The 14,646-nt window shown below is 38.8% G+C and overlaps 1 protein-coding gene across 2 annotated transcripts in view; it reads right to left on the bottom strand.

Annotated features, from left to right (window-relative positions):
• Chi (LIM domain-binding protein 2 Chi) overlaps window positions 1-6,018 on the bottom strand; it is a 691,542-nt gene extending 685,524 nt beyond the window's left edge. Inside the window, exons 1-2 of one of the 2 annotated variants that reach the window (XM_067135525.2) lie at window positions 4,284-4,613; window positions 2,875-3,517 (exon numbers count right to left, since the gene is read on the bottom strand). In XM_067135525.2, coding sequence (XP_066991626.1) covers window positions 2,875-3,517; window positions 4,284-4,320 — 680 coding nt within the window. In that variant the 5' untranslated portion in view covers window positions 4,321-4,613. Of the gene's footprint in view, window positions 1-2,874; window positions 3,518-4,283; window positions 4,614-5,051 lie in introns of those variants that run through there. The other variant, XR_010858508.2, reaches the window with a different exon arrangement.
• Window positions 6,019-14,646: the final 8,628 nt, after the last annotated feature.

Raw genomic sequence — 14,646 nt, 5'->3', positions numbered from 1 at the left:
CTATAAATCTATGAAAATGTAGAATAGCACCATAAATATGTCAATGGAATTAACAATTCCAACATTAGTGTAAGATTAACAGTAAGCACACTTTTGTTGAGCAGTTATGGACACTTTCAAACAAATGAAGTCACACTTCTGAAATAAGTAGTTTCTAAAACCCTTTTTAATGGTTATTTCTTTTTTTGTAATTTTAAAAATGGTCTGTTATTTACTATTCTTGTACAAATAAATCTACTGCAGATGGAAGTTTACACAACTGGAATAAAAAACACAAATTTCTCAAAAATCAATAAAAACAGAAAGTTCCTGAATATCATATTTTGAAAAGCACAATATTGCTTAACATTATCCCCAAAAATAAAAATAATGGTGTTAAAATTATGTGAACTGATAATTCTCCTTTCAAGAATGCCTCACATTTCAATAAAGAAAGGAAATCTATATCATATCTATTTTGTGAATGCTTCATGGACGTAACATATTTCTGACAGGGCTCACATTCAATAACAACAATAGATAATTAGATGTAATAATTTAATCAAAAGAATACAAAAGAAAATAAAGTGTTGCTTCATGAATAGAAATATACAATAAGATGAAAGTACAAATATTATATGAACAAAATGAAATTTACATCAATCAAATTATAGATAAAACTTCCGTTGGCCATTCGCGAAAAATAGGTTACAGATTCAACATGGCATGATTCAGGCGATGTTACAAGTAATAAAGAAGGTTTGTGAACGTTGGAGAATTAAGGCGAGAGTAGAATATTGGTTTGGATAGGTTAGGATATAGCCTGAACAAGACCATTGGTCTGGGGGCAAGCAAAGATGGAAGCCCCCCAGTTTTGCAGCTAAGCAGCCAACAGATTTCTAGCAACCTTAGCTGGAGTTTGATAAAAATTACAAAGTGACAAAAAGTAAGGTTATCAGGCACATACCATGACAAATTCTGACTACACAGTTTTCTTATTTTTACCGAATATGGCAGCTCTGAGGCCAAACATGAGGTGAGCTCTATCAGAGGCAATAGGAAACTTAGTCTTCATCACAGGTGGGCAATAGCAACACAGAAAATGATCATATTTCTCAGATTTACATATGTCTTCATTTTAATTCTCTTATATAAATAAGAATACTTCTAAGAGGTGGGTCAGTGGGTCCCTGGCAAGCATAAAGGAAGGTTCTCTCCTCTACGCTACGTCAAGTATCGTTTCAAGTCCTCTTTTTCTATGCTTTTTTTACTTGTGATTGATCAATAGAAGCGCCACCAAAGTGTACAGAGAGACAGAATGTTATGTACATGAAAAATAGCAAAAATTAGAGAATTTTAAATTTAAAAACCAGAAGCTCTTCTACACAGCAAGATCTCGTTCAATCATACAGTACACACACATCCTTCTGACAGATACACTAAATTAAGCAAGCCAATTATTTCTACTTCAGATAAAAGTTAAAACCACTAATACCTAGTATTAAAAAAAAGAATACTAGAGATTATAGAGTATACACTAATGGCCAACAAATAAAAGTGAAAACCAGGAAGCAGAAAATGAACAAATCGAAATCTAGTTTGTACTCTGTTTTCAGTTCTCAAATAATGGATGCCCTGATTAAATCAGCATGCATCAATCTCTTATACACAGAAAAATGTTTGTTTTTCAGTCTAGAAGACTAAAAAGAAGTGAATGTCACTAACAGCAACTTTGAAGAAATAAAGGAAAAAAGATAGTAAAACACAAATCACTCTGAAGCCATACACAGTTTTCATAAGGATTGTGGTAGCTTAAACAATGTTTTCATGCACGCAATTTACTAACATCTAATAGTCTAGAATCAACAAAAGGATATTTCTACAAATATGGATACAAAACACACATTCGTGAACATAAAACCAACTCAACAGCTAAGTTTTTAACTTCATTGTAAGATCACAGTCACAAAAATTATAAGATTCTAGAATAATATTTGCTTACAACCGTAAATGAAAAATACAGTGTGTAAAATATGGACATAAATAAAATAATGTTCATTCAGCAAACTCCACAACGCTAATAAAAATGACAAGCAATAGTCGCAGGTCGTCAATGAAGTAAGCTTACAAACAGGCAATGAAGAAGAACTGTGGTATTGAAAACAAACTATGTGAAAATAAAAGTCTTAAAAATCACAGGAGATGAGAAAGTTTTCAAATACTGTATTACATTTGAATTAACCTGTATAGGTCATTATTTTCCTGAACATTAATTACTTTGTTAAATAATACAAAATGCAAAGAATATAGAACAAGCATTAAACATAAAATTGTCTGGCCTCACGGTGTAGGCAATGCGTCCGCCTGTCACCTGGCAGCTTCGGGTTCGATTCCCGGGCGGGTCAGGGGTTTTTAATTGTAAATGATTATCCCTGGCCTGGGGACTAGGTGTTTGTGTTGTCCTTAACGTTCCTTTCCTCACATTCAACACTCTACACTTCCACAATTCCAATTACATGCAGGTTCATATCATACGGTGCAAGTAGCGGCAAAAGATCTCTAGAAGTCGACGCCACAAACAAATATCATTTTAACAAAAAAAACAAAATTCACACATACGACACACATGTGTAGCACATACTTGATTCTCCAAAACTCGCACCAGATCAGAGTTATAGGTTAAATGCATCTCAAATTTAAGAACAGGAACACATTAACAGAGTATAATCGTGTACTTCAAAATATTGTATATAGTCACTTCATGAAGCATTTGCTGTTGTCTATAAATGTTCCAAACAAAAATTAACCTAAAATAAGCATTCACAGGTGCTTGTATATTGCTAGGAATTACACTGAAAGAAGAGAGACATAATGAAGTTGGTAGTTAACACTTACCCCTGGTCTATCCTGTCCACTGGATTAGGTCCCGGTATTTGGCCAGGCATCATGCCATGAGTAGGTAAGGGACCTGGAATAGGATGTCCAGGTCCATGACCAAACGGTGAGCCAGGAGGAATGCCAAATTGTGGCCCACCAAAAGGCTGTCCTGGGGATGCAAAATGAGGGTTGCCTCCTCCTGGAGGGCCTCCAACGAACGGAGGGCCAGAAGATCCCGGACGCCCGACGAACTGAGGACCACCGGCCGATGGTGATCCGAAGGGTCCTGGGCCAGGACCATTGTAGGGTCCAGGGCCATTGTTGGGGGGTGGTGGAAAACCTGCATTGCCAACCGACTGAGGTGGTCCAGGACCGGGAGTTGAAGATCCTGAAGGTGCAGGAGAGGCCGTATATTGGGGAGTGCCCGAACCTGGAGGTGGTCCAGAGTACGGGGGTGCTCCAGCTGGGGACCCAGCACCCGCCGGCGGGCCCTGGAAAGGGGACGGCCCCTGGAAGCCCGCCGGCGGACCCGAAAAGTTCTGCCCCGAATTGGGTGCAAAGTTCTGGGGTTCCGAACCGGAAGGCGGTCCCTTCCAGGTTGCAGCAGGGTCCTCCAGTGTTGCTGGCAGCGTGATTGGTGGTGCACCACGACCTCTACAGCCTGAAATAATGAAAATTAAATATTAAAATTTGATACCTAAAAATAATAAAACTGTTCTATTTCTAAAAAAAGAGATATAAACTAAAAGATACTACAGAACTTATTTAAATGTAGTTGCCAACCATTACACGTTCTTCAATTTATGTAATGCCCTATGAAAGATTGTTTGCTAGGGATTAACCCTGAATTTCTGAGCTGAATAGACTGATGAGATATAATTATATTTAGTTTATAATATGTTGATAATAAAATATCAAGGAAGTGGCTGATGACTAATTTTAGTACTATTACCCTCTCTGATATTAAAAATATTTTATAACCATACAAACTGATTTACTGATCTTTCAATAAACTGAGTATGGTGGTGATTTTTGTAATTTTAAGAATCAAAGATGGATAATATAAATCCAAAATACGCAAAAGAGTAATCAGCTAAAATGACAGCTGCACTTTCAATGGACTCATGCAGTGGGAGAGGCACACACAATACAAGTTATTTCAAATTAATGTAAAATGCAGTTCTCATCACCTTTACAGAATACCCACTACATGAAATAACACAGTATTATAACTACACAAGGCTTCAAATACGCCTGGGCTCGAAAACGTAGATATTTACAACAGTCCTGAATAGGTTATGTTGACCTAAACAATAATATCTGAAAGTTGGCAGTACCATGTTTATCACATCTTGCTACATTAAATCATTCACCAAACTATGCGTATACTGGGCACGACCCAGAGAAAAAAATAAATATGAATTTACATTTCTTATTTCGTTGACCTCCACGTCCTTGTCTCATTCTGTCAGTGTCAGAATACGCGAAAATTGAATGTTTTTATGTTCCGCCTTACTAGACGCATAACACCAAGTGCACACCAAGTTCTCGCCTGTACCGACGCACACCTTAACACAATACGACATATAACGCAACACAAAATGAAACAATTCATTCCCAGAAAACATTTCCGTCCTTATAGAGCATTTCTCCTTCATTCTGTAAAAAATTTCAGTCCCACTGGTTAGATATTCCTCTTTTCTAAATAACTTCTCAAGAAACGCAGCAAGTAAACACCATCAAGGTCAAGCTCATGTTTATCTTCAAACTCGTCCGCACAAAATATACTACGTACGACATATTTCATTAAAATAAATTTTAAAAGTTATATTTCCACACTTTATTTTGACATATCTTTAATTTTTAGAAATATTTTCCACATTAAACTGTTCTCTTGGTGCCCGTACTTGGTCTTTTAAAAAATCAACTTAGAGTATGTATTAATAAACTAGACACTGCAAGATAAACACGTCAAACTTCACTGTCCAATCGTAATATCAATAGAAATACAACACCAATTTATATCCGACAACATATTTAAGTAATTTCAGTCGATAACTTAACAAATAGCGACCGCGATCATAATACTCCGCTAAAAAGCACAGCAGTACTTCCGATATAATTCACCATTTTTCTTTTCCGAACTCACACATAAATAGATACTGAAACATTTCAAACATAAACCAAACGCCCACCTTTCTTGCCTCTTGCGAGGGCCGTTTGTGTTCGTGAAGTTGCAATAGTAGAAGTGTCAACTAATTTTCTTCTTGGGCCTTCTGCAAAAATTATCCTGCGAGAAGCCACTGAATGCTGCCATTTTTACAGCGAGTCGCGACCGGCTGGGGGAGGCAGCGGCGGTCGCAGGCATGTTGTCCTGGCTGCACACATCCTCGACGATAGTCAGCCACGCTGGAAGACGACGTTCACCACCGTCAGTTAAACTAGCTGAGAAATTGTCCTGACTTCCCACTCAATATCTTATTTTTTCCCCTACTTTTTGCTCTTTTAGTTTCGACCGCCGAATTTTTTCGTTCGCAAGTCTTCCATCGTGAACTCCACAGTCAACGGCGGTTGACAGTGTCACCCTAAAAATCAATAAAGTTCTCCCCCCTGGCCCTTCCCGCCTCCCCCTATTCCGCAACACTACACGACTATCATTACTAGGCACAATGTAATTGAACGGCGACGCTTCCCTAAATCTGGGCGGGGGCCCCTAAGCGAGCACCGCCTCTTTTTTTTCTCTCCTCGGAGCACTTTCGCCGAGTTGAAGAGGCACACACACAGAGACATCGAGTGAGTGCAATTGCCACGTCTTAATGTAGAGCAAGCGGTGTCTACCTTAGCGTGACGGGAGTATCGCATGTGCATGTCCATACAACAAGAAAAGAAATACACGTACAGGCCGAGTGAAAACTGTTATCCCTGGTAATAATTACAACAGTAATATAAGGTACTGTACATGGATCGCAAATATATGAATCTCACTCTGGTCTTGAAATAATTGCGTGGTGGTAAATAAAATATAATAATATTTCTCTGATTACAATCCAGTGTCTTTTCTATAGTTCAGACTACGATTAAAATTGATCTCTTATGGGGTCATTATCTTTGTAATCGTATAACTAGTGGAGACAATTTGGAGTACGATGAAGAGGCGCCCCGCCAGCCGAGAATGAAGTGAAAGGTTTTGTTCAAGTTTCTACTGAACGACGCCGACCGACCGACCGGTTCAAGGACATACTAAAGGGATAGCCAGTTATTTTATATAATTACGTGACCTTGCCACTTGACTTGGTGAGTGATAGTTATCTCTCGCTCTAAGCCAGACGTATCACCTCAGCAATTCCGCAATAGACAAACGTGTAGTCGCTTTCAATCAATAGGTAATCCGAAACCAATATATAAACAATGTAATTTATCTTTAAGAAGTATCATACAACATTTGTTATACTCTTGTGATGATTGATCTCTTAAGGATTGAAACAACAGAATTAGCCCCTCTCAAATACGGTACACTAAAGGACTATCCACATTAAAACTGCAGTAAAGAAGCGATATAGATCTTTTGCCCACCTTCAGTGTTTGCATCCTCAAGAAAGCAGCAAGATTAGTATATTGATAATGTAATTGGTTACACATGTATTATTTAATATAATATTTGGGAGAGTTTTCTGATAAAATAATATTTTTGTACTGATCTCCAAGCAGAATTAGAGAAGTCATCTTATTTTCATTTCACTGGAGGTGAGCACTCGACTGCTAGTCTCGCCCGCGGGGGAGTTGTAAATACCGCAGTCTCCCAGGTTGTCACCTCACCGGTCGAGCATGCGACGTTGCCAAACATCACGACTGCCCGGAGGTAGCGGCGTCGATGATCGTCACGGCTTGGCTTGATTCGTCAACTCGGAACGGTACGGTCGAAAGTACTTCATATGGAAAAAAGGCATCGGCCCTGTAATGAGCACATGCATTTTTCTTTGCCTTTTTATACTCATTGCTTACAAATTAACCGCAAAAGGCAATGCAGTTTTCTGTGTAGCCGTGTTGTTAAAGGTACAGAACGAAAAATATAAGTTCTTATGGCAAGCATATTACTAGATTCATTTTGCAACGGACTGATTAATGTTATTGCTGATTATTATAACAAGAATAGGCTACTAAGTTACTGGGTTAAAGTCTTTACGTGTAGTAACAAATGTTCCCGTTTTAGTGAAGTTTGGAGACAAATCTGTCCCCTTTAAGCTGTCAGTAATTTATGAAGGGACGATTGAGATAATATTTTTCGAACAACGATTTAGAAATCTTGTGTTTTTTCGCATTGTTCGCCTTATTTTCGAATAACTTATAAATGAATTTAGTGATAATTGAATTTTAATTATTGTTGAGTGGCGAGTTGAATAAGGGGAAGGGAATGTCTGCTTCATTACCCGTCGAAGTTAGATATCACAAAAGTATTTTATGCGTACCGGTACCGAAAATAAAATATGTTTCATCCTCATCAGCAGCTCGTCTTTAAAAAAGTAAAATAAAATGATACGGTAACTACATTACAAAGTTAACAGGATATTGTTCAAGAACTGTATAGCAACTTACGATAGCCGAAAATCAAGACTGACGGCAACGAAAACGGTTTTGTAGCAGGTAACCAAATAGCCTACAGTAGGCCTACTTAACTTCATTTGGTACCAATTGTTGTCTGTGGCATCTCTTCCGAAAGATTAGCGTATAAATGATCGCTAATGAATTTAGCCTTATTAAGTTCGGCAGTATGAATATCCTTGGACACTCGGAGAACTAAAAGCCTACCGGTACCGGTACGGTATGCTAAACAAAAATGAACAATTAGTAGGCCTACAAAATACATTCTTCAACGATTATAAATGCAGTATTTTACTACTGGTACCGGTACTGTTCAAATCTTTAAAAAAAAAAAAAAAAAAAAAAAAAAGGAAACGAATGCAAACTTGCGTATCGAAGTTACGTGTACAGGGGGAGCTGAGTTATGAAAACCTGAAATTAAATTAGGAAAATCATTTAAGAAAATGAATGGACTGCTTCATGCTCTAATTCACAGGTCTAAGAGGGAGACGATGACCATCAGTAGAAAAATTCATTATAGGGTCATCTGAACTCCCTTTGTACCGTACTTAAAGGAAATGACTGATTTTTTTTCCCCCCGGTTTGTTATTCAACGACATAAAACGCGAACTTTATAAAAGAACGATAAAAATATGGATTAAATGCATCGCATCTCACAAGCAAACCCATGGCACAAAAACCCAATAAGAGCCTTGGCCAGCAAAGATGCTGCTGCCTAGAACTAGGTGCATCTTGTCCTTGTAATTCAACTTTTCAGCCATCATCAAATCTTTTATGAATATAAAGTTGTAAAAAGTGTCACTCTACTTCCAAGAATAGAAATAGTTATGTATGATGGTACAAGATTATTGATCAATGTTCAGTTGTAGAGACCTTACTTTTTGAGACCATTTTAATTACCGGTAGTACAGTACCGGTACTGGACTAGACGTCATGTGACACTCCCAGTTTTTTTTCCTTTTCTTTTTTTGATGAAATGGTAGTCTTAGTTTTAGTCATAACCGTCTTTTGTAGAACACACCTGAATGTAGAGCCATTGATGTGGCACACTATAACTGTCAAGATTTGATTTTAGTCTGTCATCTAATGTCGCTCCGGTCTAGAAAGCCAAGAATAACGGCCGAGAGGATTCGTCGTGCTGACCACACGACACCTCGTAATCTGCAGGCCTTCGGGCTGAGCAGCGGTCGCTTGGTAGGCCAAAGCCCTTCAAGGGCTGTAGTGCCATGGGGTTTGGTTTGGTTTGGTTTCTGTCATCTAATGTCATCACAGTGTATTCCCAGAAAACCTAATTTTAAGGTGTAAGTACGGTACGGTATCTTTAAAGACGGCTGTGAATTAAGAAGTGGAGATTGTCCATGTCCCTATCTATGTTTCTCCTTGACTCGTCTTCTATTGCTTCCTCTTCTGATGTCACTGTGTTCAGTGGCGTACGGTAATATATTCGGGATGGAACCAACCCACCGAAATTGTATAACCAAAAAATTACTAATGTGAAAGTATTTCCACGCAGCCTAATAATAATAATAATAATAATAATAATAATAATAATAATAATAATAATAATAATAATAATACAGTAGCCTATTTAATTAACGGTATATATGTTTATTGGATTATGACATATTTTGTCACTATTATATGTATAACTTCTGCCTGCTGTCATTTCTTGATGGTTACAGTACTTTTGCATCCATCTCTTGGCACAGGCCAGAGCAAAGTGTAACTTCCACTGAAGTCCCAGTCTCATCCATGGCTGTGACAATATGGAAGCTGCTGGGGTATGGGTCGTGCTGATTAATGACATTCAGAGCACAACCAGTGTATCTGAGTGTCATGAAAGGTGTTGCTCATAGGGTTAGTTGTGCTACAATAGCACTGTCTGGCCCAGTGAGGAAAGCAATGGCAAACTACCTCACTCCTCATCTTGCCTAGTACGCCTCATTTTGGTACTGCCATTGGTTTTTGTGGTTTCCCTATAACTGCATAGCCTTTGGTGATGCTATTTGAGCATCCAACCAGCCTCTGGGCTGATGACCTAACAGACAGACAGACAGACAGACAGACAGACAGACAGACAGACAGACAGACAGACAGACAGACATGTCTGAAACGTGATAACTCAATGACTACCACTCTGAGTTATTAATTAGTCCTTAAGTAGACTTGCAGGTAATAAATGCTGTACTTGGGTTTTTCCCAAGCAACAACTGCATATTGCCCTGATCTAATGTTTACTGTGTGTCTTCTTACGGTTTTGATCTGAAAGGAATGGGCCTCTCCTAGGTGGTAAGAGTTTAAAACCAGTCACACTTGTCATGAGATGAGTCGACTATGATGCCACAGTCAAGTAAAAGGAAGCATGGTAAAGTTATTGGTAGTGAGGCTTGTAATACAAGTGCAAGTGTGTGAAGAGGAGGCAAAAATTTCCATGTTAGTTTTTTTGTTAACTTACTTTTAGTTTAGGCACCACCCCAACCACCATCGACAAAGAAGTATGGTTTACCTACATTGTTAATTGTGTCTATCCTATCATGTATTTCTCTTGCATGTTCTTATCGTCCTGTATACAGCTTGGACTGTGATTCATTCATCCTTGTGTTCTAGTTTTGAGGTAAGCTGAGTTACTGCAAAGCCAGCCCACAGTGTAGGGGTAGCGTGCCTGCCTCTTACCCGGAGGCCTCAAGTTTGATTCCCGGCCAGATCAGGGATTTTTACCTGGATCTGAGGGCTGGTTTGAGGTCCACTCAACGTAAGTGATTACAATTGAGGAGTCATCTGACGGTGAGATGGTGGCTTCGGTCTGGAAAGCTAGGAATAATGGCCAAGAGGACTCGTCATGCTGACCACACGACACCTCATAATCTGCAGGCCTTCAGGATGAGCAGCGGTCGCTTAGTAGGCCATGGCCCTTCGAAGCTTGTGCGCCATGGGGGGTGGTTTGAATTACTGCAGAAATCCAGGAATCATTGTAATGTGAATACAGGCACTAAGCCATGTTTGTATGTTACTTCCTGCTCTCCTAATAATTTTGTAGTAAAAAATGAAATTCACTACTTTCACCTGATGCACTATAATGAAAACTACCCTATTACTAAATATTTGAAATGATATACCGGTATTATTTTTGTTTTGGAGCCTGTTAACCCCTAGAGGGAGCGTCGCCAGGTGGCGGAAAGGGGGACCCTACAATTCAGTAGGGCTGGTTGAAATACCCAATACAACCCATGGACCTACAGGCAGCCCATATCCTTGGGGCTTTAATAAAATACTGGGACTCCCTCTCTCCAGGGGTCACAAATATGGAGGGCCCAAGCCCAGGGCATGGGTGAAGACCCCAACAGCATCAGTGGCAGAGAAGGTGGACTTTGGTACAGCATCGGTGGTGGAAGAGGAAAACTTGTAGCATCTGTACTCCAGAGGAGCGGCTGCAGAAGGCATCTGTACTCCAGTGGAGTGGCCTAGAATAACACCTGGCAGTAGGTATAAAATGCTTTTGGGAGTGGCGAACCCATCGTAATAATAGTCTATACATGATATGGTACTAGCAAATCAGCATCGGAAAAGGTTAGGGCGTCCCCTGCTTAAGGCGATGTGCAGTTCTCATGGTACTGGGGGAATTGTGAGAAATGGGCGACCAGTAACCAACATTAAGATAGGAATAGTAAATCTTATTACCCTGACAGGAAAGGTGGAGGAAGTAGTAGATTTCATGGAGAAAGAGAAGGTGGAAATGATGGGGCTGAGTGAAGTGAAATGGAAAGGTTACGGAAGGAAGATATTGAGGAAAGGATACACATTGTACTGGAGTGGTGGCCAAGAGGCAATAAACTCAGTGGAACTAATCATTTTAAAGCAATTGGAGAGTATGTTGAAGTGGTGGAATGTGTGAGTGACAGAAGAATGAAGATTAGACTAAAGATGAAGAATGAAGTGATGGACTTCATACAAGTGTATGCAACACAGACTGGAAACAGGTAAGAAGATATTGAAGGTTTCTTGGAGAAAGTAGAAAGAGAAATTTCAGGTGTGGAAGTGGTTATTATGGGAGATCTGAATGCATAGGTCGGAAACAAGAGACAAGGAAAGGAAGACGTCATTGGACCGCATGGATATGGGGGAAAAAATCATGAAGGAGAGGAATTAGTGGACTTCTGTGAAAGGAATGGACTTATAGTGGCGAATACATGGTTTCGAAAATTATGAGATATGGGTGGGGTGATAGAAGAGCAAAATCAGTAATTGAATACTTTTTGGTGGAAAGGACAAATCGCAAGAAGTTGGTGGATATAACAGCTTTACTAGGAGAAGCATTTGATGGGGACTATAGAGTTGTGGTTGCAAAATTATGGTTGGGAAAAATGGAAAAGCTAAAAGAGATAATAGAAAGCAAAATAAAAGTACATAAATTGAAAGACAGAAATGTACAGGAAAATTTTCAGGATCAATCAATACTGATCTGCATTTAGGGCAGTTGCCCAGGTGGCAGATTCCCTATCTGTTGCTTTCCTAGCCTTTTCCTAAATGATTTCAAAGAAATTGGAAATTTATTGAACGTCTCCCTTGGCAAGTTATTCCAATCCCTAACTCCCTTTCCTATAAATGAATATTTGCCCCAGTTTGTCCTCTTGAATTTCAACTTTATCTTCATATTGTGATCTTTCCTACTTTTATAAACGCCATTCAAACTTATTTGTCTACTAATGTCATTCCACGCCAACTCTCTGCTGACAGCTCGGAACATACCACTTATGTCTCAAGTATTATTACAATATTATAAGTCCACCTGTTCAATACAATACAATATGATCCACTATTTCATATGGTCAAATATACGAAATCATTTTTCAACATTTTAACCTATAATTTATAAGTATATGTATTATTTTTAAGATTGATATAGGCTGATGATGCCCGTAAGGAGGGTGAAACATGTACCTTTGACTTTTATGTATTATGTATAAAAGATATTTGACCATATGAAATAGTGGATCATATTGTATTGTATTGAACAGGTGGACTTATAATATTGTAATAATACTTGAGACATACGTCAACTTCAATACGGAACCAAAATGAGAATAGTTACTTGTAACATACCACTTAGTCGAGCAGCTCTTCTTCTTTCTCTCAATTCTTCCCAACCCAAACATTGCAACATTTTTGTAACGCTACTCTTTTGTCGGAAATCACCCAGAACAAATCGAGCTGCTTTTCTTTGGATTTTTTCCAGTTCTTGAATCAGGTAATTCTGGTGAGGGTCCCATACACTGGAACCATACTCTAGTTGGGGTCTTACCAGAGACTTATATGCCCTCTCCTTTACATCCTTACTACAACCCCTAAACACCCTCATAACCATGTGCAGAGATCGGTACCCTTTATTTACAATCCCATTTATGTGATTACCCCAATGAAGATCTTTCCTTATATTAACACCTAGATACTTACAATGATCCCCAAAAGGAACTTTCACCCCATCAACGCAGTAATTAAAACTGAGAGGACTTTTCCTATTTGTGAAACTCACAACCTGACTTTCAACCCCGTTTATCATCATACCATTGCCTGCTGTCCATCTCACAACATTTTCGAGGTCACACTGCAGTTGCTCACAATCTTGTAACTTATTTATCACTCTATAGAGAATAACATCATCCGCAAAAAGCCTTACCTCGGATTCCACTCCTTTACTCATATCATTTATATATATAAGAAAACATAAAGGTCCGATAATACTGCCTTGAGGAATTCCCCTCTTAATTATTACAGGGTCAGATAAAGCTTCACCTACCCTAATTCTCTGAGATCTATTTTCTAGAAATATAGCAACCCATTCAGTCACTCTTTTGTCTAGTCCAATTGCACTCATTTTTGCCAGTAGTCTCCCATGATCCACCCTATCAAATGCTTTAGACAGGTCAATCGCGATACAGTCCATTTGACCTCCTGAATCCAAAATATCTGCTATATCTTGCTGGAATCCTATAAGTTGAGCTTCAGTGGAATAACCTTTCCTAAAACCGAATTGCCTTGTATTGAACCAGTTATTAATTTTGCAAACATGTCTAATATAATCAGAAACAATGCCTTCCCAAACCTTACATACAATGCATGTCAAACTTACTGGCCTGTAATTTTCAGCTTTATGTCTATCACCCTTTCCTTTATACACAGGGGCTACTATAGCAACTCTCCATCCCAGTTACTGAAGTGGAAAATGTAGAAGAGGAGTGGGCCAATTTTAAAAATACATTTGTTAGTGCAGCAGAGAGTGCTTGTGGCAGGATATCTACAAGAGTGAAAGAAAAGGTGGAATGAGTGGAATGGTGGAATGAGGAAGTGAGGAAAGTGGTGAAAGAAAAGAAGACAGTCTGGCGAGAATGGAACTGAGATCAAACAGAAGAAAGCCAAAGGAAGTATCTCAACAGCAAATGGAAATGTAAGAAGGTGGTAGGAGAAGAAGAGAAGAAGATTTGGGAAGAATTTACACAAAAAATGGAAGTGGATGTAAGTGGCAGTAAAAGGATGCTCTATGGACTAACAAGAAGTAAGAGGACAGAAAGAGTTATCACAAAGCTAGTGAAAAGGAAGATGGGGAATTGTTAACACAGCCAGAAGAGATAAGGATGGAAGAAGTATTTTGATAAGCTATTGAATGTGAACAACTGCACAGGGGAGATAGAAGCAATACAGTGTGAGGACTTAACAACAGAGGATGATATAACAATGCTGGAGGTGGAGTTAGCAGTACAAAAGATGAAGATAGGAAAAACAACAGGGATGGATGAAATCAGTGTGGAAATGATAAAGTCTGCTGGATCTGTTGGTATGCAATGGTTGTACCGACTACTAAAGTGTAATGGAAACACAAATGTGTACCAGTATCAGAAGACTGGAAAAAAAAGGGATAATAATACCAGTGTTTGAGAAAGGGGTCAAGAAAGTTTGTGGTATCTATAGAGGAATCACACTTATATCACAGGTAGTTAAAATACTGGAAAGGATATTAGAGAGAAGAATGAGAAAGAAAGATTGAAGGAGAGTTACAAGAGGAACAATATGGCTTCAGGTGTTGAAGATCTACAGTGGACCCAATATTTAGCATGAGACAGCTGATGGAAAAGAACTGGGAATATGGAAAGAATCTGGTCATGACTTTCATAGATATAGAAAAGGCATATGATAGTG

Source organism: Anabrus simplex, chromosome 1 (genome assembly GCF_040414725.1).
Source record: "Anabrus simplex isolate iqAnaSimp1 chromosome 1, ASM4041472v1, whole genome shotgun sequence".
In the NCBI taxonomy this organism is placed as follows: Eukaryota; Metazoa; Arthropoda; class Insecta; order Orthoptera; family Tettigoniidae; genus Anabrus; species Anabrus simplex.
Note: the sequence above shows the minus strand (reverse complement) of the source record. Positions and strands in the feature narration are given on the sequence as shown.